The sequence below is a fragment of the Echinococcus granulosus genome, assembly GCF_000524195.1.
Source record: "Echinococcus granulosus chromosome Unknown EG_S00006, whole genome shotgun sequence".
NCBI lineage: Eukaryota > Metazoa > Platyhelminthes > Cestoda > Cyclophyllidea > Taeniidae > Echinococcus > Echinococcus granulosus.
In genome coordinates this window covers 1,890,468-1,915,310 of record NW_020170386.1, presented here as the reverse complement: position 1 = coordinate 1,915,310, position 24,843 = coordinate 1,890,468, and the positions used below count along the sequence as shown (strand labels likewise).

Genomic DNA, 24,843 nt, shown 5'->3' with positions numbered 1-24,843 from the left:
ATCCCCAGTAGCCATATAATCACTTTACATTGAAGTTTATAATGAATTTCATAGACATAAGTCGGTCCATTGATTTAAGGTAAGAAATACTTCCTCTATAAAACTCAAATAAATCTCCCCAGATTTGGCTGAGGAGCATCCAATGGGGAATGAAACGAAGAAAATAGTTCGGAGGCTCGTCAGTGCATAGTAAAATATAGGGTTTTTAGGCATTTGGGGCATAATTGAAGCTGCTACAAATAAATTCAGCGATAATTTTCCCATTTGATCAAAACAATCCTTTCATAAGGGCTCTCACCTAACGCCGACTACGTTTCCTTGACGCAGAATCGAGTATGGAGTCATCAGACTTGAAGGGAGGTCGTTTTCCTGAGCGGCCGGTCGATCTACAAAAGAAAAGGCGAGGACATTTTAAGCCCTGCGGTACTACTTATTGCGGTGGTATAAAGGCACTTAGTGTGGCAATTTGTCAGTTTTCTTCAGTGTCATAACGGCACATTTGTGGTCCCCACTGGGATGTCCGGCTTCTGTGTACAGGGAAAATAGCTACTTGAGGACCGACTTCAGAGATTATTAGGGCACCGAGCCATTCTGGCTCAAAACTGGAAGAAGTGTATGGTACACACAACTGACCTGTCGGAGTTGCGAGTGCTATCCCTGTCAGCGGCGTTAGAGTTAGCGTCGTAGTCAGAAAGGGGAGAAGGAGGCAGAGAGGCTGAGGCGTGAGGCGAAACAACGCCGCGGATGGCCGCAGTAGTGTCCGAGAGCCAATGACGCAGCAAACCCTGTGTACCGAAGAAACGTACGAAGGAAGCCGAAAACTCCTGGTAGAGGTCCTCCAGACCCGCCACTATCCGCCGACGCCTGCTCCCGAAATCACCAAGGAAGTGACTACCCCTCTCCACTATTGTCTGAATGTTGTTCTCTAAGAGCAGCTGCTTTTCCTAAACAGTAAAACCAATTAGTCACTTTTAGTTTCAATCTTGCTCATCCTTATTAGACTAGATAGATATGCACCTGTGAATGCATTAAAAGCATTTCAGTTCACGTGCGCTATCAGAATGAAAGCAGATACTCAAGGCTGGAGTTAGATATTTACGAAGTGTAACCATTGTGACCAAAGCCTGACGTTGACTTAGATCTCCATTACACACATAAAAACACATGAGGGAAACGTACAGCCCACTGCGCAGGATCTATGGTAACATACAGGGTTGTTTGTCAGGAAAATAAGTGATTTCAAGCTATTTGGTTATCTAGGTGGAGAGAAATCAAGAGGCGATGCGACGGCAAGTACGTTTACAAAAACATGCTTTGTTAGCAATTCACTGGGTTTTTCATTTGAACAATAACACGTCCATACGATTTTTCCATGAAAAACATACCTTGACATAGCTAATGTTTAAATCGTGCCGAGTTAGCCCACGACTAATGTTTCGTCTGAGATAAACATCATAATCTTTCAATATCCGTGCAATTACATCTGTCGTCGATATTCCTTCACTTCGTTGTGTTGTCAAAAACCTGATGAAAAAAACATTCACAAATCAAGCAAAGGTTGGATTGGCATGCTATTTGAAAAAGGGGAATATTTACATTCCAGCGTCCTTAAAAGGTTGATATATATCATTCAACCGGTCACCTGCGTATGGTATGTCGTCGTGAGCAATGAAGTCAATCTAGGAAATAAAACATTAAAACATCCTAAATTTCCTTACATTTATAAATTCTGAGGTCATCGGGAAAAGGAGGGAATTCTAGTTTCGTTTAAAATTAACAGAAAAATAACTGGCAGGAAAACAAGAGTTGCTTGTCAAACTCTAAATAAAATAGAACTAAAGGCGTGTGCTGTAAAGTTGCGTAGTGTTTAGCCATTCCCTAACAAGTACACTCAATGAAAGAACCGCCTCACTTAGGCCGCTCACAAAAACTAATACACGACCAAAAATAATAGCGTTAACTGTTACTGACAATAAGCAAGTACTGCCCTCGATGATCAAACGACAGAATAGGAGGGAAATACAAACCCTACACACAGGTATTGGTTGCAGGAAATCCAAACTAGAACAGTGGTGTTTGGATAGAAAACGAGCTTAGTAAGGGCAAATAACAAACGAATACCTTGTGTAACCTTAGGAAATCGATGGTGCACTCCCAAGGGGCAGCCACGATGACCTCGTCCACATATCGACAGTGCCGGACAGCCTCGTAGCGCTCGCGCTCGTTCATCACAGTCTGACCCTTGTGGAACAGGGTGTCTGCGTCGCTGGTCACTAGAGCCAGGCAACGACAAACAGAAAATAACCACAGCCAATGAGATGTAAACAAATACGGAATGGATCAAATCAGACTTGTTGAATCCCTCTGAACGGCCAATACGAGGCGTGATAATGACACGCTGATGCAACAAAAATCCGTGGTGTTAGAACGATTAATCTAACGTGAATGAGCGTAATCGACATCGTTCAAATTAGCTGTCTCAAATTTTCTCATGTAAAGCACCATTTTAAGATGGCCTTCGTGGATTGTTTTTGATTACGATGTCTTGTGTAAGCTGTCACATTGACAGAAATTGCATCGCGTTGATCTTTTTGCGCCAATCTAATCGCACTTGGTGGGTTGCTTACGTGAGTCTTAAAGAACCAAGCGATCGATGTGAGTACTGGGGCACCTACGCAAATAAGTGATGCCAGACAATAAAATTAAGACAACCATCACTGAAATTTGGCTCATGGAGGGTCGGAGTTAAGGAATAAATAGGGTAGTTGTCAACGAATTTGTAAATTGTCACATTGACAATTCAAACCCAAAAACAACAACCCTTATTTCAAAAATTATTCATTCAGTTTCCTTAATTTCCCACTAAAAATGGGAAATGTAATTCTGAGATGGGTTTACCACTGTTTACCAGCTTCTGAATAGCAATACTTATAAACTCTGCTTTTCATTTGACAACGCCTGCATTCGTAAAATGCACTTATGCCCATAATGAAAAAGGGAAAGGTCAGGAAAAAATCGGAAAAAATCACGATTAAGGGGTACGCAGTTCAAATGAGCATGAAACCCACACAAACACCCAAATTTGTACATCACAAACGGTCACGCAAACAGCTCTCCTATCTTCATAGTTAATTTAACTTATCTAGTTGCTGAGCCATCGATGCTGCATGTCTAAAATAGATACAGCCGTTCATGTTCACTCACATCACCGGAAACGCTTATTCAAGCATGAAAATGTGCAAATGAAAGGACAAGCCGACTTCGACAATGAAACAGAAAGTCAATATCCACGGTTTAAGCCGGAGGTAAGGGTAAAATATGCTCAAACAGCCGCTAAACAGGTCTGTTCACTAAAGGAGAGCGCAGGGGCTTACCGCCGACAATGAGGTAAGTGTTCGGGATGGCGTTGGAGGCCTGCATGAGTTGACGCGCGTGACCTGAGTGAAACATGTCGTAGACGCCATCTGCGTAGACGCGTACACGACGCGGAGCTGGATAAATAAAACGGCTTTTATGGGTAAATTTGCGCCACAAAGAGCATCCGCGATTCTAGAGCAAGTCCATGAAGTGTAAAAGCAGGGAAATTACCTATGGCACCCAATGCTCAGAGGTCAACATTATCGAAGAAACAGAAAGCAGGAAATTGGAAGCGGATCGTTAGACCGACCCGATGGTAATGCGGCTAGAAGATGCGGACAAAGTTTCCAACGAGCTCGAGAATGATAACTGTGATGTACGAATATAAGGGACATTTTGCTGTTTAATTTCAAAATCCACATAGAGGCGTTGTAGCGGAACCTAGACAGATCACAAAAATGTAGCGGGCTAGGTTTGAGAAAAATTAATCCACACCAACAGAATGAAAGAGAGGATGGAAGGGGTTTGTTTACTGTGATGAAACTTTATGACTCCAATGACAGGTACGAAGTACGTCATTTAATGTTTTGTTTTGCTTTATTTACATTATTGAGGAAAAAGGCTTGGGCTGATTTGAATTGACAGATCGCCTGAAATTTGTGCAAGGTTATAAATGAAAAAATTAATTAGAGTATACTAAAATGAATCTCAACTACTAAAGCTGACACAGATGAATTTGAGAATGTAAAAGGTGGGACTCAGAGGGCAATATTTGATAATTGGATAATCGATAGCACGGAAACCCACTTGACCTCTTAAATAGCTTTGTCTTTTGAAGGGGATTTTAAGCATATGAAGGCGAATTATTTGAAAGAAATGCACTTTACTGGGAATTATATGCACGTGACATTATCTCAGATCAGAAATACACAATGAATTTGAGTCACTGCGGTCAGCAACATGCAGGTAAAGCAAATTCACTTATTCAACCATCCAGGAAAGTGGCATAAATTGAGACCAGTGTTAAAATACGGTACTCCAACACAGGAGATAAAGAATATCTAAACGATCTTTTCAGGTATAAAGACTTTGGAATTCCGTGGCCTACATAAGATTGATTTTACAAAGGGTCGAGAGACTAGGAGAATGAAAGGACGTGGCACAGAATGGCACTAAACCAAACGCTTAGATCGAATGTGTTATTCACTTGGACGGAATAACCAATAGAGCACAAATAACAAACTGGCACTTATTTTGATATATCGTCGTCTGTATTGTCTTATGGTAATATCATTTTTTACCCCTAATGCTGCAATGCCTTTAAGTTCATCAAAATAGCTTGGAAAAACGGATAAACTGATGCATGATGGACAAGATTTGACTGCATTACGATTTCCAATCATGCAACAATAATATAGTGAAAAAAAAAACAAACCCATCCACCGGGGAAATATGATGTATCAAAAATGTACTTTTTATTATAAAAAAAAACAAAATAAATGACTATGTACGGCCGACGATAGCTTACCCTTCCCAGACTTTGCCATTTGAAGAGTAATTTTCGTACTGTAGTCGCACTCCTCCAGAGCCCGAAGGGCAGCAGGTTCGTGTGAGAAGGGGGCCGGATGTCGCATTTCGCGCTTCTCCTGGTCCTCTGCAAGGCCGTTCTGCTTCAGTTGTGATGTCACCGCCGTCCCCCATCCTCCCTGATCATTCACGCCACCGAATCGATGCTGCTGAGGCATAGGTTTGTGCCCTAAAGAGCAGTAAAGGCAAGAGCGCCTGTGATATAAAATTGAACAGCTTGTATAGAGCACAGCCATTGGGCATGGCAGCCGCATGGTTTATGGTTACTTAAAAGAATACTCGAAGGTAAGTTCTTTTGAACTGAATGCTGAATACCAGCAGAAAATTTATGGTGGCTCATTTGTCGGAGGGCTATGATACGAATGGATTTTAGCAAAGGTTAAGGCAACGTGCATATGGTTCCAGTAAATGAAGTGCGAAGGCACCCAAATCACATCGCCCACTTACCACGGCAACAGCGTGAATCGGAACTGATAATCAATACATCATGGACTTTAGTGGCACCAGCACCCCTAAAGTCACACCATGCATTAAAATTCCCGTACCGCTATTTTACAACAGTGGCAAACGGTAATTGAAAGTTCCGCTGCAATAAGTAGTTTAAGCTGGACATTCAGAAAATGAAGTTAACATGGACAAGGGGTGTAATGACAAAGCAAACCAAGGATAGGTACACACAAAAGCATAGTCCAGAAGCAATACAACACACCAGAACAGAATGTTTGGTCGAAGAGCAATTTACTAGCATATAATAATTTTGCTTGTAGGTATAAATGAGAGCATGAAAAGCAAATCAGTTGGAAGCAGTCAGCAAAGAAAGAGGCTCATGGAGGTTCTCCGCCAGTAGGCTCATCTTTGCGCGCATCAAGGCTAGACTGATTTTCTTGGAGCCGTATATGCATATAATGACGGAGGCAACCCTGGTGAAAACAAGCCTTCCGTTGGTTAATTCAACGATTATTTCTTGCAACGACTCCTAGAAACGACCGTACAATAGTAACATGGTTTCAAAGAATAAAAAAACATTTGGGTGTATGATGGTAGAGTCTACCTCTTGAGTACAAAGCTTCCATCACTTTACGGATACGATAGCCAACTAAGTCAGTGCTGAAATTCACGAGATCAGCTATGCGCTCTCACAACGAGACGTTTTCGCAAAATCCAAATAGCTCAAGCATAAGCATGGGAACTTCAAACTTTTGAGCCAAATATGGTATGAAATGAGACGACAGCAAGTTATTAAACTCAAAGTCAATAGAAAGCTTGACTTAAAGGCAGTACTTCAACGATTACTGGGTATATCAACACGATGAAAGTAAATCTACAGTAAATAAGTGGAAAACGAACAATGTGAGCACCACTGACTTTAAAGCTATGTATTCAATATAATAATAACTGAAAACTCAAAAATGAATGCAATTCGGGGAAATTATGCATGACTTTGACAGGCCAGGAAAAGAGATAACCGTAACTCCAACTTTAATCTGGTCGAAATCCTGAAAAGTTATGTCGTGCCAGAGAACGGCATAAGTCAAAATTATCATCGTCTTAAAAACATGGAAGTGAAGAACAATAGTTCAGGTAATGTGTAATTACAAAGAACCATAAGAAAGCTGCTCTTCAAACGTACTCATTCAAGTAATGGAACTTTTCAAACAATACGATGCAATTCGAATAAAAAGCAAAAACTTTCATAAAAAATACGCGGCTTACCGACTCATTCAACTGGAGTTGTTTTTGATACATGTTCCAGACGTTCGAAACAATCGCCGCTGCGGTTTTAACATTTCCAGTGTCAATACCGGACTGAGTAAGAAGTATACCTTCGGTGCTGAAGAGCATTATGGATTCCACGCCTCCGGTCCTAACACGATCCAGGTACCGTGACAATGCTCGCAATCTCAACATGATGTATATTTAGATACCCCTACAGCCCGGTGAAAATTTCAGTAGAAGCTTTAACAGCAAAAACACCAAAACTGTCCCAAATAAACGAAACTAAAATCGCAAAAGATGGTAAATATACAAGCCGATTATATTTTATATCAAGATATATTAATGGATGTTACATATTAAAGACAAATCATTGAGAGACAAATGTTCGAAGCACCTTTGGCAGGAACATCAGTTAAAAGAAAAAAACCAACAAGGTTTTGATAAAGTGGGGGGAATATCGAATAATACTTGGACACTTTTTAAAAAAGGTTGGACGCGAACTAGACACATGAGAAACTTGATCCCAAAAACCCTAGGTAAACTCCTTCAATCACCACAGCAGTTGCTTTTTTGGACTTGATTTAGGACTGTATAAGAAAAATATCGAATTAAAATGTCTTTTAGATTGTATAAGTCTGGACCGCAGAAACAAGTTGCATTTTCAGCCCACAAAGTGTCAAGTAAACACCCAATTTTATGGAAGAATAAAGTAAAAAAAACGGGACAAAAGACGAAACAATTGCAGAGAATGTACATTCTAGATTAGATTCCGTTACGATTAAACGTAAAATTAGCATGCTCGGTCCTCTAAAGAACATATAACATGTTGTCTCTCATGACATGAGATTGGGGCTGCAAATCTAACAATCTCTATCACTTCCGAGAACGTCACCTACTAACTAAAAGTTCAACGTAAATTATTACTGGGCAGACCGTCATGAATTGAATTCCACGGCTGAGATAAGTTAATGTAATTGCAAAAATACCAACAAAGGATATAAGAATGAACAGCGTGGTGGGTTACAAAAAACAAGAAAAGGACTTTGTCAAACAAAAGTAGAGTGTCCACAAACAAGTAGCAATGTCACGAGGAAACTCACATGTCCCACCCAATCAAACATCGAAATACGCTAACTTACGGAGCCGGGGGGTTAAATGTCAATTACATTCAAAAGTAAACCAATCACACCTCGAGGTGTAATAACAATGTCTAGGTCAGATGAACATATAATAAGTACCAATGAGGTAAGACCTTAGCGAATTCATGGATTTAAACTTAACTTTGCACGTTAACTAATAAGTGCTGCGCCAAAAATAGGGCTTGTGTTTGTAGGCATATAAAACACAATAGTGGAGATATTTTGGAGGTTGATTTTCTAAACGAAACTTTCGCCGCTAACTTTAAAATGGACCTGAATTTACCTGCTAGTGTAACTGTAGACGCATTGACTTTATTGCTAAGAAACGTAACGTTTACATAAATTATTCCAAGAAGTTTAACATAACCAGAGCTGATAATGATCGATTCTTGCTGTTCGTGTGTCTCGAATAAATGCAAGAATTACTGCAACTGGCAACGCATCTCAATTCTTTTGTGTAATAGTAATTTTGTACAATCAAAAAATTAAACTTGCTTCTACCGGCTGTATGATTACCTTTCCCTAACACTTTGTTGGGATCGATCCTCATACAGAGAGGATTTTTAACTTTGTGTATTTGAATTATTTGACCGCCTAGCCTCCGTCTTGTTGCTGAGTCTGGAGCTTGGTCCTTCCCCGTAGTTTCGTTAAGTTGATGCTCTCATGTGGTAACATTGTTGACTTCGCACCTGGAAGAATTGTTTCATCTGTCGACAAGGGTTTTGCTCTTGAATTAAGTTGCCCGTGGGTGCTCTTCAGCTTCAGTTTAGTTTTAGATGCGTAATATCTCATTTATTGATCGCGTCGAGGTTCCCGGCGTGACAACCACAACATCTACAAATTTGTACTTGTATGATGTCGATGATGATGGGGTACGCCTCAGGACTGTGTTTACGTTCATTTAGGATATTGAATTGATAATTGGTCATTGGGATCTAGGTGATCTTGATCCCAGTGTGGATTCTATCTGCCCGAACGGCTCACTTCTTATACTAAAATATGGTAGAATCTGGAAAAGCTGCCGCGACTTAAATATGGTTACTTGTGTTACGGCAGGGAGACTTTGCTCTAAAGAGAAGGTATGTTTGTAGCATTTACTTTTAGGCTCTACCGTTGATCAAGTCCCAGTTTATTGGTTTACAGCTTTTTGGGGGTTCTATTTACTATTTGATTCAATTCATTCCTATGTTACTTGTAGGGTTTGACTACTTAAAATGTGTGCGTATTTCGATGTTTTTCAAAATTGTTAGTTTTTTCACATTAAAGTATTAGTGCCATTTTGCATTGTAGCCTTCGGTCGTTGCACTTTGTGCTGATTCACAATGTTACATTTTTGATGCTACATCAAAGGCCAGAAATACTGCCTCAAGTCTCTCGCTTGTATGCAACCAACAGATAGCATGTAATGCAAAGGATGCTTGCGTCTTAGAAGGGGGTATGCTTAGTTTGCCTCATTTGTACCTTCTTGAAGATGGTCCCTGCGACATGGCAGTGGCGTATTCAGATCGAATTGTGCGACTCTTTCATTGGGTTCCTGGGAAACCTTCCGAGGGAAGAACCGGGAAACTCGTTTTACTGATAAAATGGGAGTTAGCTGGTCAAGTATCATGCAGCTCTACATCAACTTTCTTAGATCAGCCGAATAAGTTTGCATTCGACTCCATCGATGTCTAATCTAGTATGCTTGATATGCATCACCCAATGTGTATCGCACCTAGATACTCGCTTCACAACCTGGTGGTGGATTCGCTTTTCTTCAGAAAAAATTTGAAAGCTATGAAGACCGAATGTGGTGAGTTTGCGTAGCAATTATCGCACTAATAGCCCCACCCTTGTCTATCATCCACCAAAGCATACTTCTGATCAGAATATTGAGACACGTACGTGGATTGTCGGTGGTCTGAAATGCAATTTATCAGTGGCAGCTGATTACTTAATTGGTCTCTGTCTCGCTGATGGGACTGTTCATTTGCTTTCCGCCGACTTACAAAAAAGTAAAACTATCTGGTCGGTTTCCCTACCAGTAAATGGTGAATTGTTCGGCCTATCTAAATTTGACCTAACGGTAAATCATTCCACTTTTGTGGTTTATTTAATTTTTGAAGAGTGACGGGTCCGATGAACTTGCAGTCTGTTGTTGGGATGGTTCTACGTTTATATTTAATCACGAGAAGGATATCCTTCATTTCCCCGTGGGACAGGCTTGTCAAGCTTTCACGGCTGGTCGGTTGGCAATATCGCCGGGTAGAAATGAGCCTGTTTTGATTTATGCTACCTGCGAGCAATCTGTTCTCATTTACTATAATCTCGATGTGCAGTCTATACCATCTTGCTCTTTACTTCACGCGCTCGCTACACAACCAGATGTGTTAGAACGGCTACAGCGATTCAGCAATGCTTGTGAGTTCCGTTATGAAACTTTGCTTATGCGCAAATTCTCTCCCACCCGGTTGACTTATTACCACCGCCTTTTATGAATCCTACTTCTCCTGGTGCTCTATCGATGACTAACTTTTAGATTCTGTTGATTAAGCGCCCCTAGTCATAAGTATCATTATACTTTTTTCAGCGTCTAATTCGCGTTGTAATACATAAGCGGGTAGTGATTGTCACTTCGACGCGTCTGTAGACCGATTGTTTGTTTATTTCGTGTGTTGGGCACCTCCAATTTTATCGACGCGCAGCAGTTGCTTGCACGTTCCACTAGTGCGGTAAATCGACACCAGAACTTTGAGATCTACACATGATGTTCTCAAGTGAAGTTTTGGTGGGATTTCAAATTATTCCGTTTTTTAAAACATTTCTTATTACACGCAACCTTCATGGAGCGGTGCGGCTGGTTTGAGGATAGTTACTTATGCTCACCTATGTGCTTCTTTATAGCTTCGGATCCAGGAATGCTGCGCAAATCAATCCATTACCTTCTTTACGAATTGCCTTGTCATCCGAACGGTCTTAATCTTCCCTAATTTGAGCTCTTTTTTGCTTTTGATATTTTTTAAACACGATGACGAACATGCCACAAGCCTGTTTTGGGAGGACAATCTCTTGATTCCTAATGAGTTAGTTTATTTTCCCAAGGGCTCAAATCACCTCATCTTTAATGGTCATGTTATAGCGATTTAGTCCTTCCTTCTGAACGCGTCAGTTCTCTTACGATAGTGGTGGATTGCATGTAGTTTAGTCTAATGTGGCATCCCCCACCCAAGGACATGTAGACAGGGCAGCGGGCTGTGTGTTTATGTACCGGGAGGCCACAGCCCGTCCTTTATTCAATCGCACGTTAGTTGGTTGATTTTGCGCACACCCACCCGTGTACACCTTCTGCAAAATCGTTGTTGAAGTGAACGAGCGCACACGTTATGTGGAGGATATAAAAGTAGCAGTACTGATGTGATGTAATTAACTCTTGTGCACGACCATGCAACCGCCAGTTTTGCGACGCAGCCATATCCTCCAATCCAGACGTCCTGGACACTGTCGATTTTTTCGCCTGTGCGCCAAAATTTTAAACTGCTTTCCCTGTACGCCATCTTTAGGTGCTGAGCTTAATGGTATAGCATAAAAGGATGTGGTGAAGCGATGGCAATCCTTTAGTGGTCTTTAATACTATGCGGCACACAAATCCTAATCTGCTGTAGTTGTGATCAGGTGCATGGTATTTAGAAATTTTGTGGAAGTTGTTGGATAGATGCCATCAACAACTTCATAACTCGTGAACGAGGGAGCCGAGCACTGCGGTTTTTGACTAGAAAAGGAACTGCCCTCTTAGCGCTAGAGATTGGGTATGTGTATGCACAACCACTACATTGACAATTAAAGCAGCAGTTGAGAATTACAAAAGGGGGAGCAAGAGGACAGAGAATTGATAGGGGAGTGTGCTCGGATGCGCCTTTGTTTTTCAATTATACAATTTAGTTACCCGACCAAATGTGTCTTTGCACGGCTTTGATTATGTCTCCTAGCAGTAAGAGCATCTCGCCATAATAGAGGAAGGTGAGGATGGCCCAAATGATGCAGAGGATGAGGCCTATAATGCAGGCAATGATGACGCAGCGCCTTGCTATGTCAGACTTGCTGCGATACGCGTGCATATCGTTCGCCCTATAGTCGGTGTACGCGCAGAGAGAGTAGGCGAGAGCGGGTAGGGAGCACCAACACGTGATGGGACAACAAAAGATTGCGAAAAGACTGCAGATGGCGGGGCACCGATCGTACACTTGTTGGGTCTGCTGGTGCTGCGTTGTAGTAGTCGTGGCGTAGATAAGAGGCTGAGTATGAGTGGCGGGGAGTAGTGGCTGACTGCTCACTATGTGATTGCCCACGGGACTACCACTTGTGTAGACATATTCAGCCGCGGGAATCACTTGGGTATGATTGGCTATTTGCTGGTGGCTAGGTAGGGTCATGTATCTGTAGTTGGCAGCTGCAGCAATCGCCTGCTGTTGTTGAACTGCGGCGGCTTGTGCAGCAGTTAGAGCGGACACTGGAACAGCTAAAACCGGACAAAAAGGGGATGAACACCATCATGGGATCCGTGAGTATCGCACTGTGCTAAAGCTGTAGACGAACTGTTTAGGGTGGCGTTAACTCATTCATCTTTCATTTTTTAACCGGCATGTGACAAGGCCCACCAGTACGTCTTTAACATAGGCGAAAAACGCCTGAGTTGTTCGCAAATCGAACCACTTGCATCGCAGAAAACACCCCAACATATGTTGAATGGGAAAAAGGGGGAAGAGCGGAGGTAGTGATAACCGACCGGACAGGCTGCCATGGCCGTCATAGAGCATGTCGCCGGCGACCATGCGAGGACCACCCAGCGAGCCAAGTGAGCCTCGGACGCCGTTGTTGTTGTTGTCACTAGGCGTCACCACTTCTACCCTCTCCTCAGTAACCTCGCCTCCCTGCGGCGATACCTGTTGCTGTTGCTGCTCCATCTCGTAGGACTGGTGTTCCTTCGATGTGTACATCCCCTACTCGGTCCTATTGTCACGTGTCTGACAAGATAAAGGCAAGGATTAGGTATGAATACAATCACTACGCCAACAGACGATCTATAATTGGACATTACTATGTTTAAAGGCGTCATTTCAACAGCAAATTTCCAGCCTTTCTCACTTGGATGGAGAATGCACCGCTTCAAATGTTTGGTCGCAATACCTAAATCACAAGGTTCAATTTCGATGCGGATAGCTAAGTTACCTTTCCAACAGGGTCGAGGAGAGAGGTAAGTGCAATTAAGCGTTCAACATGCGGGTGACATCGACTGAAATAATGAATGTACCCTATCGTCTAAAGTAGGCACTTGAATGGCTTATGCCTCTTTGGTCTCTGCTTCAAAGAAACGAACTCAAGGTCTGCAGGAGAGTGATTAGTGAAAAATATTATTTTCCAGCTCAAATGTATGAGCTGAAACGTTGTGGGCTTAAGTAGCATAACACATTAAAAGGAAAAAGTTCTAAAAAAACACAACAAATGAGTATGCTTTTAATATTGCAAATAGCTTACTTTATGTGTTTGCAATATATATGTATATATGCATGCACTTGTTGGGAGTAGATTGCAAACCTTATCGTTGATTATGGATGAGGTGGTCGGTATCATTTTAAAGGGTACGACCTCTCACCGCGATTGCAGGTGCTGGGCTTAGTATTAACTTTAGTGGACGCTAACCCCTACTTAATGAAGATCGCATAAGCATGAAAGAGGAGGCGAGATATCCACATCGCACAATTAGAAAAATTTGCATTTCTACTTTTCGATCTAAAATACAAGTGTATTTTATCACGGCACCAAAGTTTATTCCAGTAAATCGGTAAATTAACCTAAAAAACCATTCAAGTAGAGTGATTGCGCTTAAGTACTTATAGGTCTTCAGCAGAGGCCTGGCATAAGTCAGACCGACGAGGTCAAAACCGCAAGTGATAAACAGCAAAGCGATTTTGCACTAGACGCACGTGAACTTTATGCAGATATTCTATGTATAAGCTTAGGAATCTGAAATAATCAAATTGAGGTGTTAACGGTATTCACGATTACCAGGTAGAAAACGGGCTACGAATAATGCTAACAGGATGTGAGTCGGTTTTGCATGGGTGATGAAGATTTCATTTGGAGAATCTAGCATCAAAGGCACAGGGTGAGATTTTGAAGAGAACTTGACAATGGCACTGGAAATGGCACATTGAACCATTCAGATGCAACTGGAAGACCATTCGGCAAAGATTCACAAGGACACAATGCTCGTCGGCTCAACGAAGCACGAGTGTGGGTGAGTAGGTGTGCGCGCACGTCCCACTAAGTCAGGGCTCTTGGCAGGTTAACTACTCGATGTTTTCAGCGGCTACTGCGTTTCTTCTCAGCCTTGCACAAACAAGGTAGGGGTGGTTTCGAAGTTAGTCCTCGCGCAGCGAAAAATAGAAAAGCCAAAACGGCAGTTCAAAGTCACAACACAGTCCGGAGCATCAAAGAAATTAGGTTTCATTAATTTCCAAGATATGACACTTCGGAGAACAATTCGATGCCAATATCCATGAGGATGCAACTATTTGCAAGTTATCGACTAACGACGGTTAATTTAGGGGACTAGGGGTTATTCACTTGTGCCTAATGCACATAAAAAACTATTTAAAATTTCGGTCTAAAGCGATAGCTTTTTAACATGAAGTTCCCTAATTTTGGCGGAAATATAAGTATTCTGTCACAAGCTCGTCGAATTATGCATTAGAATTGTAATCTGGTGGTTTATTTCCAAGAATATGTAACTTTTGTGGGACGGATAACCGGCCAGCTAATCAGCTACCTTTTGACGGGGTCACTGCGGCATCTTATATTTACATAACAGCAAGAGATTGATTTGGAGAACGGGAGATATTACAGTATTTTGGGTAAAGAAATTAACGCAACTTACAAACTTCAAGTAGCTCGTCATTTACAGTTATGTTAAACTCTAACCATTGTGCAACCCAGTAAATGAAAAAATAGCTGGGTTATGTCTGGATGCAAATAACTGTAAAGCCTGACAGACCAATAAAAAGGTTGCTACACCGGCTTTAAATTAAAGAAAGGTGGTGCTTACAAAAGATAGAGCCCTAATTTATGTAAGGATTTGACCAGCATTCTCTTCTTGCTCATTTGGTGAAAGGGTTTAGCTAAAATATTTTTACGGTACTACGGCTTGGTGTTGTGTTAACACACACACTCGGATTGGAATTGATTTTTGCTATTCCTGTGAGGTGGCTGTAAGCCTGCCGTATTTAACGACGATCTCAAAATAATTTTCCCACAGCGGGTAAAAGGACTTGAAAATTATACCAATCTAACGACTTGCCGATTGCATGACAAAAGGCAACATCCCCATGGTATTGCACCTAAGAGGCTTGCTTTTTTAATTACATTATAAGTGGTGTCAGGTACGTTGGACATGTTTTTTGCTCCAGGCTTGTCTTAAGAGAACCACCATTCTGAATGTGTCCAAGGTGACAGCGCTTCAGCTGTGTGTACAGACAGCTATTTAGGCAAGGGCCGAAAGCGATGTCAAGAAGCCAGTTGGCTAAAGAGTACGTGCGATTCCTATAGCCGAGTATAGCCCCCTAAAGTATTCCTACACGATTGTTGACTGGAAAAATAAAGTGTAGTATTTCACCGATTTCCGCACTCAATTAGCCCTACTAAAAGAGAATTCATTTATCTATTCCGGAAGTTTCATGAACTTCATAGCTATGCGTACAGCGCCAGCAATAAACTGTCCGGCCAATCGCATGACTTCACTTACTAAATGGGTGACATTTAACACCATACGACAAGCATTTGTAAATGGCGGGTGAAAAGGATGCTGTACAAATGCAACTAATGCCTAATCTGAACCTCAGAAAACAATACAAACAGCGTATGTTGGAGGGTGCCGCTTAAAATACTTGTTTAAGAGTCGGTAGGATAGTTATTTAGGCAGAATATCTTTGCGTACACATTCAGAAGTCCTTAAAGTTGCGTAAATAGCTCTACGTATTTACATTCGATTAGATCAACAAATTGGTTAAAAAATGGTAAAATAGAGCAAAGAGAATAAATCTTGCATTCTCCCAAAGAAAGCGTAGGGGAACTCTGTGGTAATTTTTGTCTAAGTCAAGAGAGCAGCTACCTAATCCAATAATTATTCCTAAGCCTGCCTCTTGATTGTCTACCATTCAAGGCGCAAATGGTAAATTTAAATAGCAGTTTTGGAACAGGAAATTGGCATCAAATGGAAAAAGATGGAGTGAATATCACAAAATGGGCGAATCATTGTGATTAGAAGTCGACTACACGAAATTTAGTTTCGAAAGACAGTCTATACGTATACTACTTGCGTTATCAGTTCTTCCTATCAGTCTTTTTCACCTGACTCATTAAATTCCAAGTTGAGGTAACATAAGCTGTTATAGTGTTCAAGAGGGAGCAAATTTCGAGTAAATCACCCCCATTTCATGCCTAAATGGCCAGACAATCGGTTTGCAATGGCTCTTTCGTTTATCAAGAGCGGAAAGCAAATCTGGGGCAAAATCTTATCGTGTTACTAATAAATAGAAGAGTTGAGGGAAATATGTTACTGTTGGGGACTGCATCTATAAAATTCACTTAAAAAACCATTACCACACTTTACCCACCATCCAATCCAAGTTCCGATATCGATCATAACGAGGCATCGTGATGTGATTTTAAAAATACTTAGAGCATTTCTTAAATTCTCGGATAGTGATTAAACTTTCTCCTCAGAAGATTGCATTTTTCGAGCTAAGCATTTCAATACAAACACACCATTATTCCATTGTGGTTGCGTTGCGTTCATTTTATTAACATTAATGAACATCGAAAATGGGACAACTGGAAAATGCAAAATCTGATTTAAACCGGCTAAAAAAACATTTAGTTCATAATTTAATCACTCGTAAATATGATCCTACGTTGAGCATTCATTATGTAAGTACAACCGAGTAAACTGTGGAGGCATTTTAAAAAGCTGCGATTTCTGGCAAAATAGCACCAAAAGTAAGAGCATGCTTTTGGATATCCGGAACTACTCTATCGAAACAAAAACACGAGAATCGTTTCATGCGATTCGATCGAAGTAATCCCAGCAGCGAAACCGCCCTTCCTTCTTGGTACGCCAAGTGAAACACGGCACTACCCATTCACCAGAGAGTTTCGCAGCGCCAGTGCAACGAGAGGGCTGAGAAGCAACGCGCACGATTAGCGCCTCTTGAGGCGTGTCACCGGCTGCTTCTGGCCGATTGTTAATAGCTTTGCCCATTTATGTCTGTCGCAGAAACTATAAGAATTTATGGCATACATCGCGTGTTTCCCTTGATTTTAATGTGGTAGTGTCCGATCGTAGGATAACGACATGTGCAGGCGAGGAAGGACAATGCATCAAGTCTAAATGCAAAGCCGCTGGCTTGGCGGTGAATCCTAAATAAACTGATTTTTTCCGTAGCATAGTGTATCTAAGCTATGGCTACCGTTGTTGAACATATTGGAGCCCGAATTAGGTACTTCAAGGGACCGTTGGCCATGGAGCCACGTTTTGAACCTACATGGAAAATATTTTGTCAGAATTACACAGATAGGAGCGCAAACAGCAAATATTGCAGAAAAAGTTACCATTGGATGGATTGTGGAAAAAACAGTAGACAAGGAAGAGTGCAATGCATACATTAAAGCAGCCGATTTTCCCGTTTTAAAATGAAACACAAAAAGGCAAACGAAAATTTCCAGCTGAAATAGATTTGTTAACAATCCCACTAGCCAATCGGTTGCAAAAAAATAGTAGATACAATTTGATATTATCTATCGGAATGTTACAACCGAAATGGGGCGAATTTAAGATGGATGTTGCCAGTATTAAGTTCCCGACGGTGACACTATTACCTATATTTGAGATATGGGACGAATGGAGAGAATTTCAACCATGCCTCAAAGGCAATAGTCGACTTTACTACCGAAGAAAAGGCAATCTAACTTTCTCTTTTAGAAAGAATTGGGTCCCAATGGATTCAGGACTTAATTTTTGGTAACACATCGAAACAGTAAGCGTTACTCTAGTCATCGCTTTTAAATAAAAACCATTTATCCAAGATCGAAGCGGTGCAGATTTCGCGTTCCATAATGATGTCTACGTGCAGTAAATAAGCATAAATGAGTCATCGAGATTGTTTATTAAAAAGCGTTTTGCTCTATGAGCAGTAGCGCCAATACCCTTGAGAGAGAGAAAAGGAAATTAATCTGTACCACAAAAACTGTAGATGGAGTACGACTTCAAAAAAGAAATTTCCCGTGTTTTTAAAGAATGTTAAAATAAGAGGCGCATTGGATGCTGGAAGTAATCAAGCGTGCTTTAAATTCAACAAAGACCGGAAGCGTTCAAGTATATGGGCAGCCATCACGGTAACATGGTTACAGACACTAAATGAAAAACGAAGCAGAGAAGATACGAAAGGTTATGTGAGGGAGAAGTTGGGAGCTTTCTTAATTATTAGTGGTATGCATGCTTGAACTTGTTAGGCTTGAATCTGTGTAAGTTAACAAACGCCAGGTTTCTAAGCCAAGATCGGCGAATCCGATTCAATAGTAAAAAAAAAATCAGAAAAACGAGTGATGCGTCGAGTACTTTTTCTCATTCAACATGTTGACATATTTTTCTAAAAAATATGCAAAATGAATTATTTCATATAGCACAGGCGGCTTTCTGTGGCAAATTGCCTCGGCATCGATCCCAATATCCTACTTAGTAAACTACTTCCACATTGCAAAAGGCCTTTGTTTATGACTCAATGGTATGATCTTGAGACGAAATAAATACTAAAACCGCCTTTCTTTGCCTGTAGTGGCAAACACAAATCGAGTTTATTTAGATAAATCGCACACATTGCCCAGATTCTCCAATTTTTTTCTCCATTCAATATTTAAAGCCCCTGTTCCTAAACCTCCGGCTGCGGAAAAGCAGTTGAACAAATGCAGATAGATTAAATAAATAAAATAGCACTTGCATAGAGTATTTGTGTCCGATGAAGTTAAAACGGAAGTTAGCATTTTTCATAAACACCATCATTAGTTTAATCGTGCATGGGACGAAAAGCTAAACCAATGCCCCTATTTACCGCCAACACCGTATTCTTGTAAAATTACATCACACATTAATATCCCAGAAAAGGTAGCAATAACTTTTTAGTAAAAACAATGTCACTTTTAAGTTAAGTTCTTCATAGATTATTAGTCTTATAGTAGAACCATGAGTATTCAGACGACCAAACAAATTTGACAAACACCAAATTTTCATTTTGATTGAAGGATCTTGAAGACCTCAAGGATACTCATTCATGGGAAGAATTAAGTGCTGTCATCGTAAAGTAAGCACTTTGCTAATTATTCGACGAGTATGTCACCAGAGATTTCCTTGCAAAACCCTTCTATTAGTTCCTTCTTCGAATTATGTATGCCTCAAGTCCAGCGACTTTGTGAATTCTGTGTTGGTGAATGATCGACAAAATGAGCTGTGTGAGCTGGTGAAATTGTCGGAGGATATGGCGCGAAGAGTAGTTTCATTTGCTAAAATAGATCTTTTAGACACCAACGTTTTTGACTTATGGTAGCATACTCCCAAGCGAGTAGGCACATAAACGCGGTGCAGCGATGCGGTGTCCACATCCCGAACGGACAGGTCCCAGCTGGACCACCGAGGTGTCATGTCTAATAGATTGGTTCTAGCGTGATTCATTTCTCAGCATTTTGGCATTTTTACGTGAATTCAGCTCGAGGTGGTTAGTGAAGTACTCGATATGGTGCTTCAACAGTATCTGCTGCCTTGGGTTTTAGTGATCCAGTTTTGTTCTTTAAACCAGCATTATATCAAGCGATTATTTTGATACGGATTTTCCAGTACCTTAATTTAAGTATCATTTAGAGATTCCAATGCCAATTTCACTGTCAGCTATTCACGAAAAAAAGAGGAGCGTTTAACAACATCGCTGGAACTGATATTTGGCTGGCTAAGAATCAGTATTTGTCGGCCATAAACACGGCCCATATGAATGACAACAGAGGTATCATTTACTGGCCTCGCAAGCCAAGATCGCAGGATGAACTATGGCTGTGCAACTGCAAGTTTAATACTGGTGATAAAAAAAACTGAACATTTTATTTGTCTTAAATGGATATCTTCGCTCCTGAGGTGCAAATTATGCATGATAATAATGTACTTTAAGCAATGAAAATAGAACAATGAAAATGCAACCAGCAAATAGTTATTTAGAATAAGGCTGAATGATTACATCGTCACTCACAGAATGTTTTTCAGTGCACTGTAGTTAAATCCTCATTGACACGGAACTGGCTGTCTGACGAGATAAACAATAATGAGGAAACGTGAATCCAAGCGCCGTTTTGATGTTTTTGAGTGTGACGCGTAAGCGCGAGATGTCACAACTTCGAGACCTGCCTCTGTCTTGCGCGTTCTCGCGTTTTGGCTATGGAACTCGCCAGCTCGGACAAAGAGGTTCCACAAATGGCCAAGTGTTGAGTGGCCAATAGACACACGCTGCTTCCATAAACTGCACGTGGATTGGCTGCCCCGTCGATAGCCAGTCAACAGGCTCCTTCTATCGACCTCGAGTGCGCACGTGTAGGTGGCGCTGGCGCGGGTGCAGGCACGGAAACGATAAAATAAATCATGTTCGAATGCATGATGCGTGGCTGTGGCCTCCCCACCCGTTGAGTGTGACTTTCACGTTTGATCAAGGATGGTGGCACTAGGTGTTTACATGGCGGCTGACCTTCCTTCCCTTTCCCACTCATTTACGGGCCCATGCTACCCTGCAGGGCAAAAATCAAGTTTGGGTTAGTTAAAAGGAGTGAAACAGAAGGCAAAATTGACCATGTGTATTGACAAATTAATTATACCACCATACACCATCTGGAGGGTGGATGGTATTGAATGAGGTTTCGCATAGTGAAGCACAGTATGGTGTTGATGACAGGAATCATTAAAACAAAAACGTGGCCGAAGTCAATATTTGTTTTGAATTTCAATAATTTGGTAAATATTTAGGGGATCCATTGACACTGTGTCTTAAGACACTGATTCATGATCAATTGTTGGTGCTGTGAAAATATTAAAATGGTGAATATCTGCTCTCTTAGGCGACATTGAAATAATCGTTTACAATCATGGAAGTAATGAGGGCATCTTTTATGATAATCAACGTTTTTATTTCTGATCAAAGTGGTAAATCATGAAAACTGCTCGTTCTTTCTAGTAAAGCGGTTTTAATTGATTTTTCATTGAATAATTTCCCTATTTATTCATTCAGAGATTTTACTGGATGTTATGACGTATAATTGATCACTTAACGCACGTCCAGCGATCCTCGAAAACTATTTTGGATATTTAAATTAAAATCAAAAGACATGCACAGCAGATTATTGAAGTGTTGGCTATTTCTCCTACCTTAATTTGTTTCTCAGAAATCAAGGTTGCCTCAAGAGCATGAGAAGCGCGAAATGTGACGAATGCTTTATTCGTGTGAGATCAAGTTGGCGTGAATTGTTTGCAGCTTCGATGTAATTAGGTCGAGCTCAAAAACTACTGCGAACTCATAAAGTTTTATCTAGACACACTTAACAGCGCAGAGTTAATTTATTACAAAAGGATGTATTATGATAAGCATGTTTTAGGAGGTATCCACTGAAAACCTATGTAGGCACTAAATTTTGACTGTTCACCTTTTGAAATTTCTGAAAGGATAACAAAAGGCATAATTAGGTTCAATTGTCATCATTAGCGTGTAAAAACCATAAACAGCTACTTAGTGTAAAAGCATTTAACCAAAATTCTGGGGAACACGTGTTGCAAGCGTATTCCTCATTTTTAATCCGACGAGGAATTTCTGTTTGGAGATATCTACGGAGGTGCAGTAGACCAATTACGAGTAGGTTGACCTAGGGAACACAAAATATGGAAAGCGCTTTTGCATTCGGGTCAAACATATGGACTCATCTTTGGGGAATAATGGTGTTTGGATGTCATTTTGTTTTATACTTCATAGGCTATACAACAATAAAATTTGATTTGCTATGGATTAAGTGGCCGATCAGTTCAATATGGCTTAGTAACTCAAATCGCCGATTCTTTTCAACAATCCTGTAGCGTCCCGAGACTCCCTGAAGACAAAAGAAGACAAAATACTCGGGCAGCATATATATATATTCAGCACGGAGGTGTCTGGGCTATTGGCATGGCCCAAAAGGCCAGCCCACCCAGCGAGGTACAAGGGGGCTAATTCGAAGTACAAAAGTGGCGCCTCACCAGAACCGAGGGATAAACCACTATCGTATTACAATCCATTGAGTAAATATGCATTTAAATGAGCGTGAGATAAGAAACATCCTGACAAATGCCATTCTAAACCAGTCTCCTGTTTTTATATCGATATTTACGCGCAGATTTTTTCATTAGTAAGCTCTCAAAATGATCAGGAAAAGCAGGATGATCTCTCCATTTATTAGTTATTCTTCACATTCGAGAACTAAAAACAGGTATTTAAGAGAGTACTCATCGTGTTTTTTACCTCGGTTAGGGGTTTTTTAAAACGTCGTTCTAGTTTTACGAGGCCTTAAGCAATTGAATTGATCTTTGTAGCCTTTTTTTGACTATCGCCTGTAATCATGGTCCATTTTTAATTACCGATAATAGCAATTAAGTTCATTCAAGAATAGGTCGGTATTGGCGGTGGTTTCTAGTTAGGATAATTTTGTAAAAATTTTGGGAATTTGCAAATATTAACAGAATGTATAGATCTTTGGTTTAACTTCGATTATTTCAATGACACTTTGACATATCCAATTCTCTATTAAAATTATGTAACGGATGGCGTGATATTTATGCTTTCTTCAATTCATGTGGTTCCTTGAAAGCAAAACATGCACTAACCGGTCGAGACCACAATTGATTTTGGTTTGTCAAGTTGCAAGAGCTCTTTCCATCTACATACGTGATATGTGGAGTACTTTGTAATTTTAGTCAATAGATTTAAGGCCTTTTACAAAACAGTTTTTGTAAATGGTAGTAAGCTGAATTTAAGTTCTTCTTCCTAGTTAAAACCAATCTAGTAAAAATTTTTTTGGATAGACCATTCGGAAACTATGTTTACAAAATCTTATCAATAAAAATTGGCAGTACTTCATGGATAATTTTAGTTGCTAATAGAGACTGTGATCTACTATGTAGTGCACACCATTCGACTGTTTACACAACGAAATTATGCCTTTTGAATAATTGGACCATTACTTGTTAATGTAGTGCCCCGAGACCCCCTCCCCGCGAAGACAGTACCGGGCAGTTCATATGTATATGACATGCAATAGAGCTTGGGGCTACTGGCATGCTCAGAGGCCAGCCCACGTGGCGAAAGTACAATCTCGAGAACTCAAAAAGGGAGAGTTAAACAACTAACGTAAAACATTAAATAATGCTTTAGGCCATAAGGCTTCAAGTACTATTAAAAGTTGTGTTGTATGCAATCATGTACGAACTCGACTGTGCTTATGTATTCGGTAAATAATTTCCGAAAGACCTGACCTAGGGTGTTTTTCCAAACTCAGAATCTAAATGAGCTGCAACCATTAAAGGAACTGTAACGTAGACCGCTACCATATCATAAACCGAACATTACTGCATAACATCGCAAAACCTGGGGCATTCGATGACGAATAAGAAACCTGGGTTCCATTCGCCTGGCGCCATTTTTAACGAGCAGGCAAACCGTTTTATTAAAGACAATGGGTAAAGGAATAAACCGATTCATTTTCCACGGAATAGGTCAGGATAACGATGGTTAGTGTGAATTTGGAGAAATCGTGAATCGTGTCCGTACCAGAGATTGCCAAGCGTGGAATTTCAACCAATGGGCGTCCACCTTGAATGCCACACGTGCCAACTTTGGTCTAGCTAATTCAGTGTTTTCAAGTCACACACACAATTAATTTTTAAAATTCAGTGCATTAATGTCGAAATCGGTGCATGTATAACTAAAACACTTCACTTTCTCGTCACCAATTACGAGACTATTTGATGTCACCAAAAATGACAAATTTAAAGCTTACTATCCACCATTTTCTGGCTGTTACATCTTTTGGATCCTTGAACAAGCTCTGATACGTGTTTTTAAATTTGCTGAAATTTTCATGTAACAACCATTATTTGTCCGAAGTGTCTACATGTCGTGGCATATGTCGAGAGAAAAGTACTAAAAGGGTGCTTGAAGCACGATTTTCAAACGCGTGGTAAGTAGTTACAAGTCCCATTAAATGCGAGCATTGCTAAAGTTGATAAGATTACTGAGAGATGGACGGTTTCTTAAAGCTGGCCGCTTTAGTGATTCAAACTACGTATCCCGATGAAAAAAAAGGGAGTAGTATCCACTTTCACACATTTTATGCTTCGCTCACCTTTCTACTGACAAATTAGTGTTTTGTATTCCCAGCATAATTGAGTGAGGCACGTCAACAAAAACGTAAAGTTTAAGTGCAAAATTTGAATCGAAAATTAATGGAGTAAAGGTTGCACGAACCTTAGAGGAACATGCCTTCACTAACTAGAAAATCCTAACATAGTTTGTGTTCTACATCTATCAAACGCGTATTTTTCCTTGAAAATCATAAGCATAAATTAACCACTTCTATTAAAGATGGGATTTTATAAAAAATAAATAACCACATTAAGCTTCCCAGAAGGCCTCATTAATTGGATCCGTCGACACTACAATCCATAAAACCTTCTAAAAATAGAAAATCTTGCAAAATCCACTTCTGTAAGGTATTGTCCTTGGGAGGTTAATAACTCATCCCCAGCCATCCCCATTTCAGCCCCGCTTTTATCTCCCGAATGCCTAATTCCCATGTAATGGGGTGGTGCCAAGGAAAGAAGACAACCATCACATGAAGCAGCATCAGCGGGACACGGAAGATAAGATAGAGTAGCATCTCTACCTCCAATTTAAATCTTTCTATT

At 40.6% G+C, this 24,843-nt stretch overlaps 4 protein-coding genes across 4 annotated transcripts; 1 reads left to right on the top strand and 3 right to left on the bottom strand. All coding sequences in view use genetic code 11, as the record gives it.

Annotated features, from left to right (window-relative positions):
- Positions 1–298: 298 nt before the first annotated feature.
- Positions 299–5,630, bottom strand: EGR_01712 (Choline-phosphate cytidylyltransferase B; the record flags this gene model as incomplete). Its single annotated transcript, XM_024490961.1, has 8 exons — positions 299–386; positions 634–944; positions 1,386–1,524; positions 1,597–1,679; positions 2,122–2,273; positions 3,375–3,491; positions 4,886–5,113; positions 5,606–5,630. 8 exons carry the CDS (start codon positions 5,628–5,630, stop codon positions 299–301), a joined length of 1,143 nt encoding a protein of 380 aa, XP_024354826.1.
- Positions 5,631–5,737: 107 nt separating this feature from the next.
- Positions 5,738–6,852, bottom strand: EGR_01711 (Mitogen-activated protein-binding protein-interacting protein; the record flags this gene model as incomplete). The annotated part of the gene is made up of 2 exons (XM_024490960.1): positions 5,738–5,920; positions 6,658–6,852. The coding sequence occupies 2 exons, from the start codon at positions 6,850–6,852 to the stop codon at positions 5,738–5,740; spliced, it is 378 nt and encodes a 125-aa protein (XP_024354825.1).
- A 1,602-nt stretch (positions 6,853–8,454) lies between these two features.
- On the top strand, positions 8,455–10,768 carry EGR_01710 (Integrin-alpha FG-GAP repeat-containing protein 2; the record flags this gene model as incomplete). Its single annotated transcript, XM_024490959.1, has 10 exons — positions 8,455–8,547; positions 8,576–8,671; positions 8,705–8,878; positions 9,090–9,234; positions 9,271–9,401; positions 9,433–9,477; positions 9,518–9,591; positions 9,624–9,864; positions 9,905–10,199; positions 10,683–10,768. The coding sequence occupies 10 exons, from the start codon at positions 8,455–8,457 to the stop codon at positions 10,766–10,768; spliced, it is 1,380 nt and encodes a 459-aa protein (XP_024354824.1).
- Positions 10,769–11,713: 945 nt separating this feature from the next.
- On the bottom strand, positions 11,714–12,772 carry EGR_01709 (hypothetical protein; the record flags this gene model as incomplete). Its single annotated transcript, XM_024490958.1, has 2 exons — positions 11,714–12,294; positions 12,562–12,772. 2 exons carry the CDS (start codon positions 12,770–12,772, stop codon positions 11,714–11,716), a joined length of 792 nt encoding a protein of 263 aa, XP_024354823.1.
- Positions 12,773–24,843: the final 12,071 nt, after the last annotated feature.